The 20,756-nt window shown below is 40.4% G+C and overlaps 1 protein-coding gene across 2 annotated transcripts in view; it reads right to left on the bottom strand.

The window, feature by feature from the left end:
• The window catches only part of PPM1D (protein phosphatase, Mg2+/Mn2+ dependent 1D), a 53,460-nt gene that overhangs the window by 19,615 nt on the left and 13,089 nt on the right, over positions 1 to 20,756 (bottom strand). Inside the window, exons 2-3 of one of the 2 annotated variants that reach the window (XM_059047577.2) lie at positions 17,469 to 17,697; positions 6,562 to 6,686 (exon numbers count right to left, since the gene is read on the bottom strand). In XM_059047577.2, the coding sequence (XP_058903560.1) occupies positions 6,562 to 6,686; positions 17,469 to 17,697 (354 nt within the window). The remainder of the gene's footprint in view (positions 1 to 6,561; positions 6,687 to 17,468; positions 17,698 to 20,756) is intronic. The other variant, XM_059047578.2, reaches the window with a different exon arrangement.

The following is a 20,756-nucleotide window of genomic DNA, read 5'->3' as shown; positions in this document are numbered from 1 at the left end:
ATCTTGCCCCAGACACCCACATGCCTTGATGCCTCATCTCTTCACTCAAACATCATCTTTTCAGACCTCCTCTGATCATACCATTTATTTATTTTTTTGTTTTATTTTTGGCTGCATTGGGTCTTCATTGCTGCTTGTGGGCTTTCTCTGATTGCAGAGAGCGGGGTCTGCTGTTCATTGCAGTGCACAGGCTTCTCACTGTGGTGGCTTCTCTTGTTGCGGAACATGGGCTCTAGGCCAACAGGCTTCAGTACTTGTGGCTCATGGGCTCTAGAGCGCAGGCTCAGTAGTTGTGGCGCACGGGCTTAGTTGCTCCACAACATGTGGGATCTTCCTGGACCAGGGCTCGAACCCGTGTCACCTGCATTGGCAGGTGGATTCTTAACCACTGCGCCACTAGGGAAGCCCCCTGACAATCCCATTTAAAATTACACTCCCACCCCCACAACATTTCCTGCTTTATTTTTCACATTGGCACTTTTTACTATATACCACAATATATATTCTACTTATTTATTTTAGTTTATCATCTGTTTCCCCTCACTAGAAAGTAAGTTCCATGGGTCCAGGAATTTTCACCTGTTTTGTTCATTGCAGAATCCTCAGAACCTAGAGCAATACCTGGCACACAGAGGCATTTAATAAATATTTGGTGAATGAATAGACAATCACAAAGAAGTGGGGACTCTGTATATGGTTTTATCCTTTTTTTTTTTTTTTTTTGGTTGCGTTGGGTCTTTGTTGCTGCACACGGGCTTTCTCTAGTTGTGGCAAGTGGGGGCTACTCTTTGTTCCGGCGCACGGGCTTCTCTTAGTGGTGGCTTCTTTTGTTGCTGAGCATGGGCTCCAGGCACATGGGCTTCAGTAGTTGTGGCATGCGGGCTCAGTTGCTCCGCGGCATGTGAGATCTTCCCGGACCAGGGATCGAACATCGAACCCCTGTCCCCTGCATTGGTAGGCGGATTCTTTTTTTTTTCTTTTTTTGCGGTATGCGGACCTCTCACTCTTGTGGCCTCTCCCGTTGAGAAGTGCAGGCTCCGGACCGCGCAGGCTCAGCAGCCATGGCTCATGGGCCCAGCTGCTCCACGGCACATGGGATCTTCCCGGACCGAGGCACGAACCCGCGTCCCCTGCATCAGCAGGCAGACTCTCAACCACTGCGCCACCAGGGAAGCCTGAGGCTATGCATTTTTGACCAGGGTACTACATAGGGGATATGGGTACCACACATCTGGAGGCATACGATGTCCAACTATTCCTCATTAGTGATGGTAACTGTCATCACCCAGTCAAAGTGTTATCTCATTTCTCTACTCTCTAGTTACTATTTTTTCTCTCTGGCAACTAAAAGTAGTTAAACAATGCTAATATCTTGCTGCCTAAGTATTTTTGAATATTTGTATAATATACAAAATTAAGGACCATGCACATTATTTCTTTCTCTAGGTAGTTAACAAATATTGAAACTAAGCTAAGAAAAAAAGCATCATCACATCAATCAAGATCTCTCTCTCTAAATACACACCAATCTATTAATCAATACCTTTTGTACTGATAAATACATTCTGCCAACAACTCATCTAATGCCATTTTTCAGTCTCCATTTCCCCACCCTTACACCATCCCAACAAAAACCAGCAGAGTCTGTAAAAGAGAAACTTGACCCGGTAGCAGTTCATAAGAGAAATATCTAGAGATCTGAGCTTAATAAGCCAACTAATGTGGTAACATTACAAAAAGCTAATGACAGGATTCTAGGACTCCGTTATTAGAAGTACAATGTTCAGGTAGCAGGAACTAAATATTTTCATTGTACTTCAAACTGGTCAGACCACATCTTGCAGTGTCCTCAATTCCCAAATCACGTTTATTGAAGGAAACATCTAGAGGAATACGACAAGAATAATGAAGGGTCTGAAATTAGCCTAGAGAAACATGCTAGCCAATTCCGAATAGGTAAACGACTGTCATTATGCAAATAGAAAAGGAAGTGCTCTGCCCGTGTGAAAGCTTCATGGAAGCAGATTTTAACTCACAGAACTGTCTAATAATACAAGAGTTTCTACTTTGAAACATTAAGTAAAGATTACTGAAGATATTCATGCGGGCTGAATTACTTCTTGTCTGGGTTACTCCAGAGCTCTGTGTGAACTGAGTAGGAATGTGTCTGAAACAGGAAAACCAGCAGGTTTTTCTGCTCCTTTTGCCACCCCATCACCTGTTCCTTCTCTTCCTCTCCACACTCACTTAAGGGTTTCAAGGCTCACTTGAAATGCTTGGCGTACACACACTTCACATACACAAAATAAATTGGCATCTACTTTCTAAACTGAAGGTTCACCTTACTTTTGAACCTGGAGTAAGACCTTGCCCTCAGTCCGTGTTGAGTTCCCCACAAAAATCCCCTCTATTTCTTTAGTAATATTAATTCCTTGCCTCCCATGCCTTCCTCCTAAGCTCACTAATGTTACAAATGGCAACAGTTAACTGGGAATTTACCATCTACCTGAAGTGTCAATAGCAGCTGACTATCTGTCATCCACCTTGCCCCCTTTTTCTCCTTGCTAACAATTGGAGGATCAATTATATCACACGTATGCTATGAATGAATGGCCTGGGAAACTCAGACAAAAATCTGTAAAATATGCAAAGTGCTTAGAATACTGCTACAGGTCCCTAAATGGGACCCTGGCCTCCAATTTTATTACCCTATAATTTTAGCCATTATGATCTTTTAAAAACAAACTGGATCGGGCTTCCCTGGTGGCGCAGTGGTTGAGAGTCCGCCTGCCGATGCAGGGGACGCGGGTTCGTGCCCCGGTCTGGGAAGATCCCACATGCCGTGGAGCGGCTGGGCCCGTGGGCCATGTCCGCTGGGCCTGCATGTCCAGAGCCTGTGCTCCGAAACGGGAGAGGCCACAGCGGTGAGAGGCCCGCGTACCACAACAACAACAACAACAAAAAAACTGGATCAGTTAAAATGATCCTTTAAAATCATACTGCATCACGTCACTGCCCTACTTCAGTACACAACAACAATAACAACTAACATTTACAGAGCACTTACTATGTGCCAGGCACTATTTTAAGCACTTTACATGTGCTAAGTTACCCAATACTCACGACAGTATGAAGCAGGCCCCACTTTACAGCTGAAAAAACTGTGCCACAATATATTAAGTAATTTGCCCAAGTTTGTACAGTAAATAACAGCACTGGGATTGGAAACTAGGAATTTTGGCTCCAAAGTCTACCTCTTAACCACTATGGTTTACTTCCTCTCCTACTCTTCAATCCCTTCCCCAAAGCATTTAAAATAAAATTCCTTATCATGGTCTAGAAAGCCTTGCAGGATTTAGTTCTTGCCTACCACCTGTAATGTCTTCACCAAACTCCTTACCTTAGCCTGCACCACCCTCTTAATCATGCAAGTGTCCTCATCTCCGCCTTCATCTTATATCTCTACCTCCTCTCTCTCACACTGGCTTCATTCTTGGTCCTTAAAGACAGCAAGTCCTTTCCTTTCTTTCTTTCTTTTTTTTTTTAATGTCTTTATTGGAGTATAATTGCTTTACAATGGCATGTTAGCTTCTGCTGTATAACAAAGTGAATCAGTTATACATATACATATATCCCCATAACTCCTCCCTCTTGCATCTCCCTCCCTCCTACCCTCCCTATCCCACCCCTCTAGGTCATCACAAAGCATAGAGCTGATCTCCCTGTGCTATGCAGCTGCTTCCCACTAGCTGTCTATTTTACATTTGGTTGTGTATATATGTCAGTGCTACTCTCTCACTTCGTCCCAGCTTCCCCTCCCCGCCCCCCCCTACCCCGCTGCGTCCTCAAGTCCATTCTCTACATCTGCATCTTTATTCCTGCCCTGCCCCTAGCTTCATCAGTACCGAAGTCCTTTCCTTTCTGCATTAGGATTCATTGCTAACAAACAACAATTTCCAGCTCAGGTTAACCTAGGCCAAAAAGGCAACTCAGAAGAAAATCAAGTAGCTCACACCGTAGACAAGAAGCTGGAGAACAGGCATGGAGACAGGGCAATTCCAAACAACGAGGCAGGAAAACCCAACCACATCAATGAGCACTGCCAAAGGAGGTCAGTATCACTAGGATGAATTCATTCCAACCACGTTTTTGGTTTTTAATGTTTATCCTTTCTAGATTCACAACTCAAAATCATGGAACAGGGAACCTAACTGATCTAGCTGGGGTCATATGCCTGACCTTTTATGTTTTATAAAAGGACCCTGAATAGGAATGTCTAAACTAAGACTGCACATAGTAGGGGAGATACAGTTTCCCAAAAGGAAGTCAGGGCATTATTCAGTAGGAAAAAAGAATATATGCTACACAACCCACACCACCATCACTCCCAAATCAAATGTCCACTAATTACCTAACGGCCTTTGCAAGTGCTATGGCTTTGCTTTGACTTGGACCCTTCTCCTCCTTTTAGGTCTTACTCACTCAAAATATCACTTTTTAAAAGAATTTTCCTTGGGCTTCCCTGGTGGCGCAGTGGTTAAGAATCCACCTGCCAATGCTGGCACACGGGTTCAAGCTCTGGTCTGGGAAGATCCCGCATGCCGTGGAGCAACTAAGCCTGTGCGCCACAACTACTGAGCCTGCGCTCCAGAGCCCGTGAGCCACATACTGAGCCTGCATGCCACAACTACTGAAGCGCACGTGCCAAGAGCCCGTGATCCACAACAAGAGAAGCCACCGCAATGAGAAGCCCGCGCACCACAACGAAGAGTAGCCCCCGCTCGCCGCAACTAGAGAAAGCCCACACACAGCAATGAAGACCCAATGCAGTCAAAAATAAATAAATTTATTTAAAAATAAATAAATAAAAGAATGTTCCTTAATCATCCTCTCCAAAGCAGCCCTCCTCTGCTACCCACTATGCCTCCCACCAATCAGTGGCATATCATCCTGTTTAATTCCTTTATAATGCTTTCTAAAATAATTTTCTCATTTGTTTATTATCTATTCTCCCCATTAGATTATAGGCTCCATGAATATGCGGGATCATATGTATATGATCACCAAAGATGAACAAAGATAGTAACATGATAGGTAGTAGCATGATCTTTTTTTTTTTTCTAATTTAATTTTTTGGCTGTGCCATGGGGCATGTGGGAATCATAGGTCCCCAACCAGGGATCGAAACCACACCCCCTGCAGTGGAAGCATGGAGTCTTAACCACTGGACTGCCAGGGAAGTCCAGGTAGCATGATCTTTTAAAAATGCAAATCAGATAATGTTACTCCTTAGCTTAATATCCTTCAATGTTTCCCAGTACCCTTAGACTAGAATGAAAACATCTGTGGCTCATGTTTGCCTTTTTTTTTTTTTTTTTTTGCGGTATGCGGGCCTCTCACTGCTGTGGCCTCTCCCGTTGCGGAGCACAGGCTCCGGATGCGCAGGCCTAGCGGCCATGGCTCACGGGCTTAGTTGCTCCGCGGCATGTGGGATCTTCCCGGACCAGGGCACGAACCCGTGTCCCCTGCATCGGCAGGCGGATTCTCAACCACTGCGCCACCAGGGAAGCCCTCATGTTTGCCTCTTTAACCCCTGCCTTTTGATAATGCCTACAACAGGCCACACTCTTTCCCAATTCAGGAACCATGCCTAGAATATTCTTCAACAGGCTCTTCACAAGAATAACTCCTTCTCAGCCATCAAATCTCAGCTAAAATAACACTTCCTAAAAGGAGCATTTCCATCACACTATCTAAAATAGTTTTTCCCATCTAAATTATTCTTTATCACAGGACTTTCATATTTCCTAACCTGTAATTATGTCATTTACAAGCTTACTTTTTAAAAAACTGAAGTATAATTGACTTGCAATATTATATTACTTTCAGGACAAGTTTCCTTCTTTATTGCCTATCTCCCCAACTACTTAGTCTTGCTCCCTGAGGGCAGAGTATATCTGTATTATCTCTCCAAAGCCTAAGGCAGTGCCTGGCACCAAGTCAGTTCTCAAGTATCTGTTGGAGGAAGAAGGAGAGAAGGGAAAAAGTGGTGTTTTCCAAAAGAAATTTTCTTTAGAAGAAAATTTAATTAGTACATCCAAGGTAAGATATTTCTATAGCTATAATCCTCTAGCCTTCCTTTCAAAACCAGGTAGAACAGAAAATAAGTATGTTTATTTTGTCATGTACAATTTACTTTGCTAGCTAATGAAAAACAAAGAGCTTTGAAGGCTCTTAAGAGAAATATGAAGGGCTGAAGTAGGGAAGGACATTTAGAAATAGTTTTAAGGCTAATATCAAGCCCAGGCATGCATTTACTTCCCTAGAAATAAATGGGAACTAGCAAAACATCGAACATAACTCATCATCAAAGAGCAAGTGGCACTGAAATCCATACTTTAACCTTCCCCTCAATTCGGTTTTCAATCATTTACTATAATATCATATTTATACCTTCATTACGTGCCAAATGAGGGTTTAATTCTCAGTCTTCTCTTTTATTTTACCACTATATATTAGAGAAAATCCAAGATGATTTCACCAAGTGTAAGTCCTACTTACCAAGTGCTCTTGCTACTGCCAGAAATGGAATCTGGTCAATGACTGTGCTCCTTCTCACAGGTCCATTGTGAGTGAGCCGAGGTCGTTTCCAAACTACACGATTCACCCCAGACTTGTTCATCACGCTAAAAAACAGAGTTCACATAAATACTCTAAATGATGAAAATACAACAACTAAAGTAGTTTAACGTGTTAAATAGCTAATAAAATCAGATTACTGCAAAATAATGACTTATCTGTTTCAGATAAAAAGATGCATAAACCAAAGTTCAGAAGGCAAAGACAAAATAGGGTAGATTAAAATGAGAATTTGGAGATTATTGAGGTAGGCTAGACAGAATGGAATGGAAGCAATGGGAATAAAAATGAGTAGATATCATGTATATAAAAAAGCAAGATAATTTTTTTTGAAGATCCAATGACAGGCACACACACACACAAATGGAAATACACAGAAATAGACTACTGCAATAGGACATAATACATTTTTCCCTTTTCAAATCCATTTCAGTGGGATTCAGTGGTCTTAGTAATTTCTGCCACTATATTCATTTTGTGTGTTTCTTTTGGGTTTTTTTTAAACATCTTTATTGGAGTATAATTGCTTTACAATGTTGTGTTAGTTTCTGCTGTATAACAAGGTGAATCAGTTATACGTATTCATATACCCCCATATCCTCTCCCTCTTGCGTCTCCCTCCCACCCTCCCTATCCCACCCCTCTAGGTGGTCACAAAGCACCAAGCTGATCTCCCTGTGCTATGCAGCTGCTTCCCACGAGCTATCTATTTTACATTTGGTAGTATATATATGTCCATGCTACTCCCTCACTTCGTCCCAGCTTACCCTTCCCTCTCCCCGTGTCCTCAAGTCCATTCGCTACGTCTGCGTCCTTTCTCTTTTTTAAAAATAAATAAATTTATTTATTTATTTACTTTTCACTGTGTTGGGTTTTTGTTGCTGTGCACGGACCTTCTCTAGTTGCAGCAAGAGGGGGCTACCCTTCGTTGTGGTGAGCAGGCTTCTCACTGCGGTGGCTTCTCTTGTTGCGGAGCACGGGCTCTAGGTACGCGGGCTTCAGTAGTTGTGGCTCGCGGGCTCTAGAGCACAGCCTCAGTAGTTGTGGTGCATGGACTTAGCTGCACCACGGCATGTGGGATCTTCCCAGACCAGGGATCAAACCCGTGTCCCCTGCATTGGCAGGAGGATTCTTAACCACTGCGCCATCAGGGAAGTCCTATGTCTGCCTCTTTATTCCTGTCCTGCCCCTAGGTTCTTTAGAACCTTTTTTTTTTTTTTTTTTAGATTCCATATATATATGTTAGCATACAGTATTTGTTTTTCTCTTTCTGACTTACTCCACTCTGTACGACAGACTCTAGGTCCATCCACCTCAGTACAAATAACTCAATTTTGTTTTTTTTATTGCTCAGTAATATTCCATTGTATATATGTGCCACATCTTTTTTATCCATTCATCTGTCGATGGACACTTAGGTTGCTTCCATGTCCTGGCTATTGTAAATAGTGCTGCAATGAACATTGTGGTACATGACTCTAAAAAAGCAAGAAAATTTGATAACTAAAAAAACTGAGGGGGGCTTCCCTGGTGGCGCAGTGGTTGAGAGTCCACCTGCCAATGCAGGGGGCGTGGGTTCATGCCCCGGTCTGGGAAGATCCCACATGCCGCAGAGCGGCTGGGCCTGTGAGCCATGGCTGCTGAGCCTGTGCGTCCAGAGCCTGTGCTCCGCAACGGGAGAGGCCACAACAGTGAGAGGCCCGCGTACCGCAAAAAAAAAAAAACTGAGGGGTGGAAGAAGTGGTTAAAATTGAAGAGGGATTACATAATGATAAAAGAAATTGAAAAGGTTGTATGCTTTTTGAAGGATTTAGGGATATTGAAAGTAGAACTTCAATTTTAATTTTTTTTATCTGAGGAATTAATAAGAAATGCCTCAATAGAAGTATCTATTTATTTAAATATTCTGTATTTAGAAGTGAGACTAGACTTTGGAAACAGGTCAGCTGTAGAAATATAGATTTGGAAGTTACACAACAAGAAAACCTGCCTATAAATTTGGTGTTGGAGCAACAGAAATCTGTAATTAATACACAGAGAAGTTAGTACATTCCAGGGTGGCTAAAACATTGAGATATGGTCAAATATTGGAGCAAAAAAGTAATAAAACTCAACAGAGATGGTCTCTCAACCTATGCCTAAATGACTGAAATGGGAAACTGGCCCTTAAATCAATTTAATCATAATCTGCCTGGAATTTTAAAAAATAACAAAATAGAAGAAAAATGTTCCCCTGGAAGGCTTTAGAAAGTTGAGGGGAAGAGTGGCAAAGAGTATTCCCAAGAAACATTAGCCTGCCTGATATTAGGTTCACCTGACAGACACATGCATAAGACACAAGTTGATTCTGAACTCTCAAAGATAGATGGCATTAAGATAACCAAATTAAGTCTTCACCCTAAGGTCCCATGTGCACACTGAAACCCTCTGATTATAATCTGAAATTTCATTTCATCTACAGCAGGCCAGCTGACAATGATATGTGGTCTTCTTGTCAGTTACTGTTCTCATTATTAATGAGTACTATGACATCCTGATGTATACATGAGTCTCTTAATAGCTTACTATGTTGACTCTGAGTAGTATGACTCTGTCCCCCTAAACCTGATAAACACTGAAACTAAACTGGCTTCAAGATATGGAAAGCTGAAGACAGGACAGATAATGGTGACCATCTCCACAGGAATGTCAGTATGAAATGCTATAGACCTCAGCAGCAGCCTCCAAGTTAACCTCCATCTATGGCTTTTCTATTTCTGCTCTAACTTCAAAGGAATGAAGATACTAGGGAGAAGAGATAACAAATGGAATACAAGTTCTAAGAGAACAGAAATAAAGGCATAAACCTTCATAAATGAGAAAAAAAATCTTCCTCTGAGCCCAGAAAAACATGAATATGACAGAAGGAGAACAGCCTCAATCATCTTTCTTAAGTAGAAAACAAGCTCATGAGACAAGGGCAGGCCAGGAGATTTGAGCAGCTCTGTCTCGTGAAACTTCCTGCAGTGATGGAAATGTTCACTAGGCACAGTCTGATACAGCAGGCACTAGCCATGTCTGCCAACTGAGCACCATCAATGTGACTAGTGCATATGAGGAACTGAATTTTTAATTTAATTAATTTATATTTAAATTCAAACAGTCATATGTGGTTAGTGGCTACTATACTGGACAGAACATCAGGGAATGAAGCAAGTACAGAATGAGTAGAAAACTTTGTCAACGTTAACCTAGAAGAGAAATTCAAGAGAGTTGTTCATTTACTATCCCTTTTGAGAATTAGTTTAATTTGTAATACTGAAAGCAACATTGTTCTCGGTCATAGTAAGAGTATCAAAGGCCATCACTTTGTTATTTTATGCTTTCTTCAATGCTGATCCTCAAAAAGCAAACAGGAGAGTAAAGACTAAATCTACAATTCACAAGAATCTGTGAAACATAAGAGTTCCAGGAGAAGAGACACCAACATTCTGCCTTCCTAACACCTTATGCCCTATTGTTCTTTCCTAAACCAGCTCCCTAAAAAGTAAGGCTTAATACTTAAGTAATTACAGTACCTACCCAAATTGCTTCCAACATAACTCTCCTAGGAGCTCTCTAGATACTTAATATTCAAAGTTATTATGGTCTCATGTTTCTGAGAAACAAATGACAAAATAAGGGCACTGGCTAAAACAAAGTTTTAAATCCAGTATCAAAAAACCAAAGAAATGTTGCAAAAGATGCTGCTTTTATTGCACTTCCTGCTGTTGTCCTGCATGACTAATGGCATACACAAAGGATCAGCCTGATATGCAAAGGGCTGACTGAGCAGCAACAGAAGACTGGAAAAACAGAGCACTGGCCAGTTGCCTAGGGTGAGGACAGAGGGAAAGGAGGAAATAACTTACAATAAAACAGTTCAGGGACTTCCCTGATGGCACAGTGGTTAAGAATCCGCCTGCCAATGCAGGGGACACGGGGGTTCAATCCATGGTCCAGGAAGATCCCACATGCCGTGGAGCAACTAAGCCCGTGCGCCACAGCTACTGAGCCTAGAGCCCGCGAGCCACAACTACTGAGCCCACGTGCCACAACTACTGAAGCCTGCGCGCCCAGAGCCCGTGCTCCACAACAAGAGAAGCCACCGCCATGAGAAGTCTGCGCTCGGCAATGAAGCGTAGCCCCCATTCACCACAACTAGAGAAAGCCTGCATGCAGCAACGAAGACCCAACACAGCCAACAATAAATAAATATTTATTTATTTTAAAAATTTAAAAAAATAAAACAGTTCAATTTGTGCAAAAAGACACCTGCTCTCAAATGACAAACAGCATCTGTCCAACTATCCAGATGCTATTTTAAGTTAACAGGACAAAAAAATAAACTCTAAAAAAAGATATTAAAATAAAAATAATTTTAATATTCATAGTGAAAAATAAAGAACAGTCAAGAAAAATATAAAGACTAATGAGAGGAATCAGACCTACCAATATTAAAAATTAAAATAAAGCCTCAATTTAAAACAAGTATGGGCTTCCCTGGTGGTGCAGTGGTTAAGAATCCGCCTGCCAATGCAGTGGACACGGGTTCGAGCAGCAATGAAGACCCAACAAAGCCAAAAATAAATAAGTATATAAAAATAAAAATAAATAAATAAATAAAATAAAATAAGTATGGTACTGGTACACTAATATACAGTATTTAAAAAGGAAAGCCCAGGGCTTCCCTGGTGGCGCAGTGGTTGAGATTCCGCCTGCCGATTCAGGAGACAGGGGTTTGTGCCCTGGTCCGGGAGGATCCTACGTGCCGCAGAGCGGCTGGGCCCGTGAGCCATGGCCGCTGAGCCTGCGCATCTGGAGCCTGTGCTTCGCAACGGGAGAGGCCACAACAGTGAGAGGCCCGCGTAGGGTTAAAAAAAAAAAAGAAAAAAGAAAAAAGAAACCCCAGAAAAAGACCCAAATATATATAATTGCAAAGCTCATTTTGCATAACTACCAGTAGTGATCTCAGATACATACTGACCTTCACACTCATAGGACTAAATAAACTATAGCATGGAACCAGGCTCATTTAACTTTGTAGCATACGGGACAGGAAACACAGTATGCCAGCACTGCAGCTTCAGTCGTGCTGTCTTCAGCAGTGATCCTTACAGAAATCCAGGAGCCAATTTCTAGGCACCACAAGTGAGCTTTGTATGCCATGAGAATCAGTATCTTAACAGCCCATGACTTCCTCGTCCCTGCACAAGTCAAACTGCATGTACACAGGGCAGCTAAGGTCTTCTGCTTCCCAAGAGAAATTTGTGGTCCATTCAAAATCTTTCCTATCCAGATGCGGTTCCATTCAAGGGTCATTCTACAATAAGCAATGTTGCCTTATAACAGAGCTGACACGCCATATTTATCTTAACCACAGAAAGAGTGGTAGAAGAGGATAAACTCAAGGTCATCTTCCCATTGAAGAAGGGTTTTATGCCTGGTAAGCCTTCTAATCAGTAAGGAATGGTTGTTCAAGTGGCTACCAATGGCCAATGAGAAAAAAATATTAACTCATATCCCTACTACTCAGCTTTAATTTAAAAGTCCCAGAGCTATAAGATTAAAACGTAAATGATGGGACTTCCCAGGTGGTGCAGTGGTTAAGAATCCACCTACCAATGCAGGGGACATGGGCTCGATCCCTGGTGCCAGAAGATCCCACGTGCCCAGAGCAACTATGCCCGTGCACCACAACTACTGAGCCTGCGCTCTAGAGCCCACGTGCCACAACTAATGAGCCCACATGCCGAAACTACTGAAGCCCACACGCCTAGAGCCCATCATGCTCCACAACAAGAGAAGCCACTGCAATGAAAAGCCCGTGCACCGCAACGAAGAGTAGCCCTCGATTGCTGCAAGTAGAGAAAGCTCACGCCCAGCAACAAAGACCCAATATGAAAATTTATTTAATTAATTAAAGAAAACTTTTAAAAAGGGACTGCTTAAAATGTAAATGATGAAACCACGCAAGTACTAGAAAAGCGGTTCTCAAAATATGGTTCAGGCCTGTGCTCCGCAACGGGAGAGGCCGCATACCGCAAAAAAAAAAAAAAAAAAGGGCTTCCCTGGTGGCGCAGTGGTTGAGAGTCCGCCTGCCGATGCAGGGGACGCGGGTTCGTGCCCCGGTCCGGGAAGATCCCACATGCCGCGGAGCGGCTGGGCCCGTGAGCCATGGCCGCTGAGCCTGCACGTCCGGAGCCTGTGCTCTGCAACGGGAGAAGCCACAACAGTGAGAGGCCCACGTACCGCAAAAAAAAAAAAAAAAAAATATGGTTCAGGGATGCCGGAAGTCCCCCAGACCATTTCAGGGGGTCTGCAAGGTCAAAATTATTTTCTTTTTCTTTTTTAAAAATTTTATTTATTTATTTATTTTTGGCTGTGCTGGGTCTTCGTTGCTGTGCTCGAGCGGGGGCTACTCTTCATTGCGGTGTGCGGATTTCTCACTTCGGTGGCTTCTCTTGCTGCAGAGCCCGGGCTCTAGGCACGAGGGCTTCAGTAGTTGTGGCACACGGGCTCTAGAGTGCAGGCTCAGTAGTTGTGGCGCACGGGCTTAGTAGCTCCACGGCATGTGGGATCTTCCCAGACCAGGGCTAGAACACGTGTCCCCTGCATTGGCAGGAGGATTCTTAACCACTGCGCCACCAGGGAAGCCCTCAAAATTATTTTCATAATAATACTACGACCATATGTATACAGTGGACTTTTTGAGCAGCTACAGGATTTGCTATATTGTATAATAAAATGTGTCAATATTTGGATGATCTGCATTACTCAGCTAACAAATACTTTATAAATGTCCAATACCTAGGTTTCAAAGTCATGCACGGGGGCTATATACTATATGATTCCAACTATATGACACTCTGGAAAAGGCAAAACTATGGAGACAATAAAAAGACCAGTGGTTGCCAGGAGTAAGAAGGGAGGAAGGGATAAATAGGCATAGCACAGAAGATTTTTAGGGCAGTGAAACTATTCTGTATGAAACTATAATGGTAAATACATGTCATTACACATTTGTCAAACCCTAGAATGCAGAACACGAAAAGCAACCCTAACGTAAACTATGGACTTTGAGTGATAATGATGTGTCAATGTAGGGTCGTCAATTGTAACAAATGTACCACTGGGGAAGGATGCTGATAGTGGAAGAGACTATGCGTGTAGAAGGAGGCAGGGAGTATACAGGAACTCTCTATAGTTTCTTCTCAATTTTGCTATGAATCTAAAACTGCTTTGAACTATAAAAATCTATTAATTAAAAAAATCATGCATGGATAAAAATATTATTTAACCAATGGCTCTTAACTGATATACCTATGGCTCTCAGTGTAAGAGTATGAAAAAAGTCATTGATATTATTTCAGATACCACACTATTATTAACCTTTAAGAAACTCCCTCTTCGTGAATTTTAGAATAGTATCAAAGAAGAATACCCCCAAAACATGGAAAAGCTTTTAAAATAGTCTCCCTTTTCCACCTATAAATCTGTGTAAAACCAGACTTTACTTCAGATACTACAACCAAAATACCTTATCACAACAGATTGAATGTAGAAGAAAATACAAGAATCTAGCAGTCACCTATTAAGCCAGACAATAAAGAGACTTTTAAAAAATGTAAAACAATGCCAATGCTAATCCTCTTGGCATGTTTGTTTTGGGGAAACAGCTATTTTTTCATAAAAAATTTTCTTTATATTAACATATAATGAGCCTAACATTGTTATTTTTCAATAAATTAACAAATATTTGAAAATGTCTCCATTTTAATTTCTAATATGGTAGAATCAATACATATAACCCATATAAACAAAAAGCTCTTTGAGGGCCTCAATTTTTAAGAGTGTAAAGGGTCCCTAAGACCAAAGTATTCATAACTGCTGTACAAGAAGAAAATATAGAAGACTTTTGAATAACCTCAGAGTGAAGGAACTGTATATATGGCACAAAACCCAAACGTCATAATGGTAGAGACTGATCAATTTAACTACATTAAAATAAACTGCCACATGGAAAAAAAATTCCAGGAGCAGAATCAAAACACAAACTGTGAAAACAACATCTGAAACTCATCACTTATATTAGTCTAATTTCTCTAATGTCTAAGTGCCTCCTACACATTAATACAAAAAAGGCTAACTACTCTCCCCCAAAATGAACAAAGAATATAAACAAAAAGACACAGAAAAGGAAGTAGAAATGGCTCTTAAATAAAAAGATATTCAACCTTTCTCAAGATAAATGCAAATGAAAACATCACCAAGATGCCTTTTTTTAACCTACAACTGGATATGATCATAAAGTTCTATAAGTCTGTTGTCAGGGTCATCCACATATCCTGATGATATAGTAGAAATTTGTATAATCTCCATGGAGACAAAGAGTTAGCAATGTAATTTTATATCCTGCTTATTGTGACTAATAAGCATTCTCCTATATTATTAAAAATTTCTGGTAGGGGAAAGGGGGAATTGGAGAAATGTGGTCAAAAGGTACAAATTTCCAGTTATAAGATAAGTAAGTACTATGGATGTAATGTACAACATGATGACTATAGTTAATACTGCTATATTATACACAGGTAAGTTTTTAAGACAATAAATCCTAAGTGTTCTCATCACAAGGAGAATTTTTTTTCCTTTATTCTCTCTTTTCTATTTATTGTATCTATATGAGAAGATGGATGTTAGCTGAACCTATTGTGGTAATCATTTCACAATATAAGTAAACCAAACAATCATGTAGCACGTCTTAATTTATACAGTGATATATGTCAATTATTTCTCAGTGAAACAGGGAAAAAAATCGTATATTAAAGAAAAATTCCCCATATGTATGGGAGTTCATTACACTATTCCACCTTTACTTTTTTTTTTTTTTGACTGCGCTACGTGGCTTGCAGGATCTTAGTTCCCCAACCAGGGATTGAACCCAGGCCCTCAGCAGTGAAAGTGCAGAGTCCTAACCACCGGACTGCCAGGGAATTCCCCTACCTTTACTTTTATGTTTGAAATTTTTCATAACACCATGATTTTTAAAAATTTACATATAAACATTATTTAATATTCATATCATAGCCAATGTTATGAATAGATATTAAATGTACTTAACCATTTTCCAGCTGTTGGGGCTTCAAGTTATTTTCAGCTAAATTAACAGTCAATAAACACAGCTGCAATCAATAGCTCCATTCAGATATTTTGGTCCACATTTCATGTTTCTTCTTTAGAGTAGATTCCTGAAATTACTGAGTCTATATACATTTAAAGTTAGTGGTATGTGTTATATTTTGTATAGGTCATACCAATATATAAACCTATCAACAGGATACCCATTACAACAAAACTATTGCTAACCCAACAGCAAAAAATATAATTTCATTTCAATAATGTTAAACATTTTTTCGAATGTTTATACTATTCTTTTGAGAATCTGTTTTTGTTCAAACTTCCTCTCCATTATCCATCTATCTGAAGGCAGCAGAGTGTTAGTGTTTTTCTTACTTATCTTTTGAACTCCTGGTAGCTTAAGGATGTTAATTCTTTCCTTCAGTTTATTATTTCTCTGAAAAAGACCATTTTGATTTAATAAAAGCAAGAAAGAGGAGGGACTTCCCTGGTGATCCAGTGGTAAAGAATCCTCCTTCCAATGCAGGGGACGCAGGTTCAATCCCTGGCCAGGGAACTAAGATCCCACACGCTGCGGGGCAACTAAGCCCGCATGCCGCAACTACTGAGCTCGCGCATCTCAACGAGAGAGGCCATGTACCACAAACTAAAGAGCGCACCACTCTGGAGCCCGCACCATAACCAGAGAGAAGCCTGTATGCTGTAATGAAAGATCCTGCATGCCACAACTAAGACCCGATGCAGCCGAAAAGAAAAAAACAAAACAAAACAAAAAAACAAAAAAAAGGAAGAAAGAGGAGGCAAGTAACAATATCATGGTAAGACTTTAATTAGAATGACTATTTAGAAAACACAGGATTCTGTTTAACTTGACTTAATCCTTGATTTTTAAAAATTAGTATTGTAATAATTTTTAAATTTTCTTATGTTACTCATTCCTCTGATTTTTAGAACAATCTTACATTTTAGTTTGTAGCATAAAAATATTATGGTGAAGTCAAATTCAGTTCATAGTTTACAAACAATCTCGATACACATTGAGACAATAAGTTGAAATGGGTTTGCAGTATATATGACTTAGAAATCAAAGGGGAAAACTGAAGGCTAATTCTAACAAAATTCTATTCCCAAAGACAGATTCAAATTGTTCTACTCTGGGGGACTTCCCTGGTGGTCCAGTGGGTAGGACTCGAAGCTCCCAGTGCAAGGGGCCCGGGTTCGATCCCTGATTGGGGAACTAGATCCTGCATGCATGCCGCAAAAAAGACCACCTAAGACCCAGCACAGCCTAAAGAAATAAATAACAAATTGTTCTACTCTGGAACTCTAAGGGCTGCTCTGTCCAGATTCTGAAGGGCATGCTGATCAGTATTTATGTAAATGGTTTTAAATAAATCCTTGTATGTTTTGTTACTTGAGTAACAAATTATTATTTATATATTTATTATTATTTAATAATAATATTAAAATATTATTTCCCTTTGGAGCCATTATCAGCAATAAAACAGTCAATTCAAAATAGTAAGATAAATATGAACATACATGAGTACTTCATCAGGCAAACTGAAAATCTGAAACTTCATTAAAAGGGAGAAGTAGGTCAATCTGCTAAGTAAAGCAGAAAAGGACTAAATAGAACCAAGAGAAGAAAGGCAAAATAGGACAATAATTACCTCCCACCAAGTCCTTCAATTCGTTCTCTTTCCTTGGGAAGTTCTGGCTTATGGTCCTGTGTCACCTCCACAGCTCTGATAAAATCATCCTTTGGGTCATCCTGAATTCCAAGAACCACCCCTGAGTCACCCACATGAGCTACATACATCTTCAGGCCCCGTATGATGACCACACTGGCAGTTGTCCCTGACGTGCTGGGAAGACCTGTCATAGTCTTTGGCCATTCTGCTGTAATAAAAAATAAAACATTTTACTCTTTCAGGTGTATACATTAATCCTGTGGCAGAATAAAAATGCCAACATATGCTGTTAGCATGTTAAAATTTGAATTAGCATAGGAAAATATTTAAGAAAAATATTTTGAAAGCTATTAAAGGACTTGTATTAATCCCTTCATTCACACATTAATAAATTAATTTTATAAATAATTCAATTATATTATGACCATCAAGCCGATCCTAGGAGAAAAATGTTACAGCATAGATTTACTAATTCCACATAAGTCTAATTACATTTAGTGGCAAGGATATGTTAAAAGTTTTGATACCATACTGCTAGCAGCTTATCATCTGTTTATTAATTTCACTTCAAGAAAAAGCTACTGGATTTGTTTTTGAAACAACTGTTGAATATTCATAACCTAATAAATAACATTTATTGGGTGCTTACTGGATACCACTTTCTGTGCTAAGAGCTTTACATGTATTGTATTATCCCATATAATACTAATAAATCTAAGTGATAGATAAGATTAGTTCCATTGTTTTCAATTTGCAGATGTGGAAACCAAAACTTTGAATGGTTAAGAAATTTGCCCAAAATAACTCAAGTATTTTAAGTGACAAAGATCCCATATACCTAATTCCAAAACCTATACTCACTGATTATATTCACTATCATTTAAAATTCTGAAATATTCTGTAATATTAAACTACAAGTTACAGTTCAAGACAGCAAACTAAGTCCAAACACTGACATATTCTCCCCACCAAAATCCTACTGAAAGGACAGAAAATAAATATTAGAAAAAGTCCAGAGCAGTCATGAAACACAGAGAAGGGCCATAAGAAAATCTGAGGAATTCCTGGAATTTTAAACAAATGGAATTATATTGAGGGAAATATCAGAACGCAAAATTTGTTATCCAACATAAGGAAAAAGCACAGTCAGTAAAGGAGGCAGTACATCAGTATTCCCCTTTAACAGAGTTCCAGAAAAGTTCAAACTCAGAGGCAGTGGCAAAGGCTGAAGTCAGGAATGGATGGTAGAAGCTTGGCAGATTCATTTAAAACTGCAGGAGCTAGGTCAGTGCCTAAACTCCCTGCATGGTAAAAGGTGAAACATTTAAGTTCCTAAGATGCCAGCAACTATAATACCTCTCTTTTAAGAAAAGTGGTGCATCAGTTGATAGGGACAACAGAGTCTTAAACAGGATGTGGGAGAAGAAATAAGGCCCCTCCCCAAATGGACAGGTGCCATACAACTTTTATAGCCACAAGACTTCTCTAATATATTTGGGCTAACTAGTTCTTTTCCTTTCCAATATTATATATGCTGAAAAGCCACCTCTTGAACACTACAGTGCATCTCCCCATCCCATCCCATCCCACAGAGGAAACCCACCCTCCAGAGTGACCTGTCACTCACAACAGAGGGTTGCTTGCAGTATATGAAGCTAGAAATTCACACACACAGGCATATACACATGTAAAACTATCAGCAACAGCACCAGACACATAGTTAGTGCTCAATACACATTAGTTTTTGTTGTTATAACCATTACGTACTTAAGAAAAGCAACTAGCCTGAGAAGCACCAAGTGGAGTCGAAAAAAAAAAAAAAAAGCCCTAAAAAAAAATTTGTGGGGGCTTCCCTGGTGGTGCAGTGGTTGAGAATCCGCCTGCCAATGCAGGGGACACGGGTTCGAGCCCTGGTCTGGGAAGATCCCACATGCCATGGAGCAACTAGGCCCGTGAACCACAACTACTGAGCCTGCGCTCTGGAGCCTGTGCTCCGCAACAAGAGAGGACGCAACAGTGAGAAGCCCGCGCACCGCGATGAAGAGTGGCCCCCACTCGCCACAACTAGAGAAAGCCCTCGCACAGAAAAGAAGACCCAACACAGCCATAAATAAATAAATAAATTTTTTTAAAAAAAAAACATTTGTGGATAGATTACTGGCATTGATAAAGTTCAATAAGGTTACTGGATATAAATAGTTACGTAAAATATGAGTTCTATTTTTGTAAAACAGCAACAAAAAATTACAAAATGTAACTTAAAAAAAAAAGATCCCATTCACAATAACAGCAAAAGGTGTGATATATCTGCCAACAATGCTAACAAATCTCTAATAAGACCTGTATGGAAAAGTTGTAAGCCAGTGAGCAAATACAACAGTGAGCACAGAGACAGATCCAAGCATATTCAGACACTTGATATACAAACAGTGGAGAAAGGACATTCAATAAATGGAACTGGGATAAAATTAAAAAACAAAAAACAACTTTGGGTCCCTGATGCCAAACACACACACACACACAAAATCAATTCCAGGTACATTAAGGACCTACCGTAAAAAGCAAAGCTAAAATGCTTAGATAATGCACAAGAAAGTACATTTATGATCTCAAGGTGGGGAAGGATTTCCTAAAGACAAAGAATGGACTAGCCATATAAGAAAATGATTGTGAAGTTGTACTACCATCAAAATTAAGAATTTCTGTTCATCGAAAGATATGATTACTAGAATGAGAAGAACTCACAGAATGGAAGAGGATATATATGTAATATATACACACCAAAGGTATGGTATCCAGAATATATAAAATGCTACAACAAATCAAATCAAGAAGACTACTCAATAGAAAAATGGATGAAGGACCTGAACAGGCTTTTACAAATGAGGAAATCCAAAGAGCCAAAAAGCATGCAGAGGTGTCTGGCTTCTTTAATCATCACGGAAATAAAAATTAAAAGCCATAATGAGGACTTCCCTGGTGGCACAGTGGTTAAGAATCTGCCTGCCAATGCAGGGGACACGGGTACGAGCCCTGGTCTGGGAAGATCCCACATGCCACGGAGCAACTAAACCCGTGTGCCACAACTACTGAGCCTGTGCTCTAAAACCTGTGAACCACAACTACTAAAGCCCGCGAGCCACAACTACTGAAGCCCGCGTGCCTAGAGGCCATGCTCTGCAACAAGAGAAGCCACCGCAATGAGAAGCCTGCGCACCACAATGAGGAGTAGCCCCTGCTCGCCACAACTAGAGAAAAGCCCGTGCT

Source organism: Kogia breviceps, chromosome 19 (assembly GCF_026419965.1).
Source record: "Kogia breviceps isolate mKogBre1 chromosome 19, mKogBre1 haplotype 1, whole genome shotgun sequence".
NCBI lineage: Eukaryota > Metazoa > Chordata > Mammalia > Artiodactyla > Physeteridae > Kogia > Kogia breviceps.
Note: the sequence above shows the minus strand (reverse complement) of the source record. Positions and strands in the feature narration are given on the sequence as shown.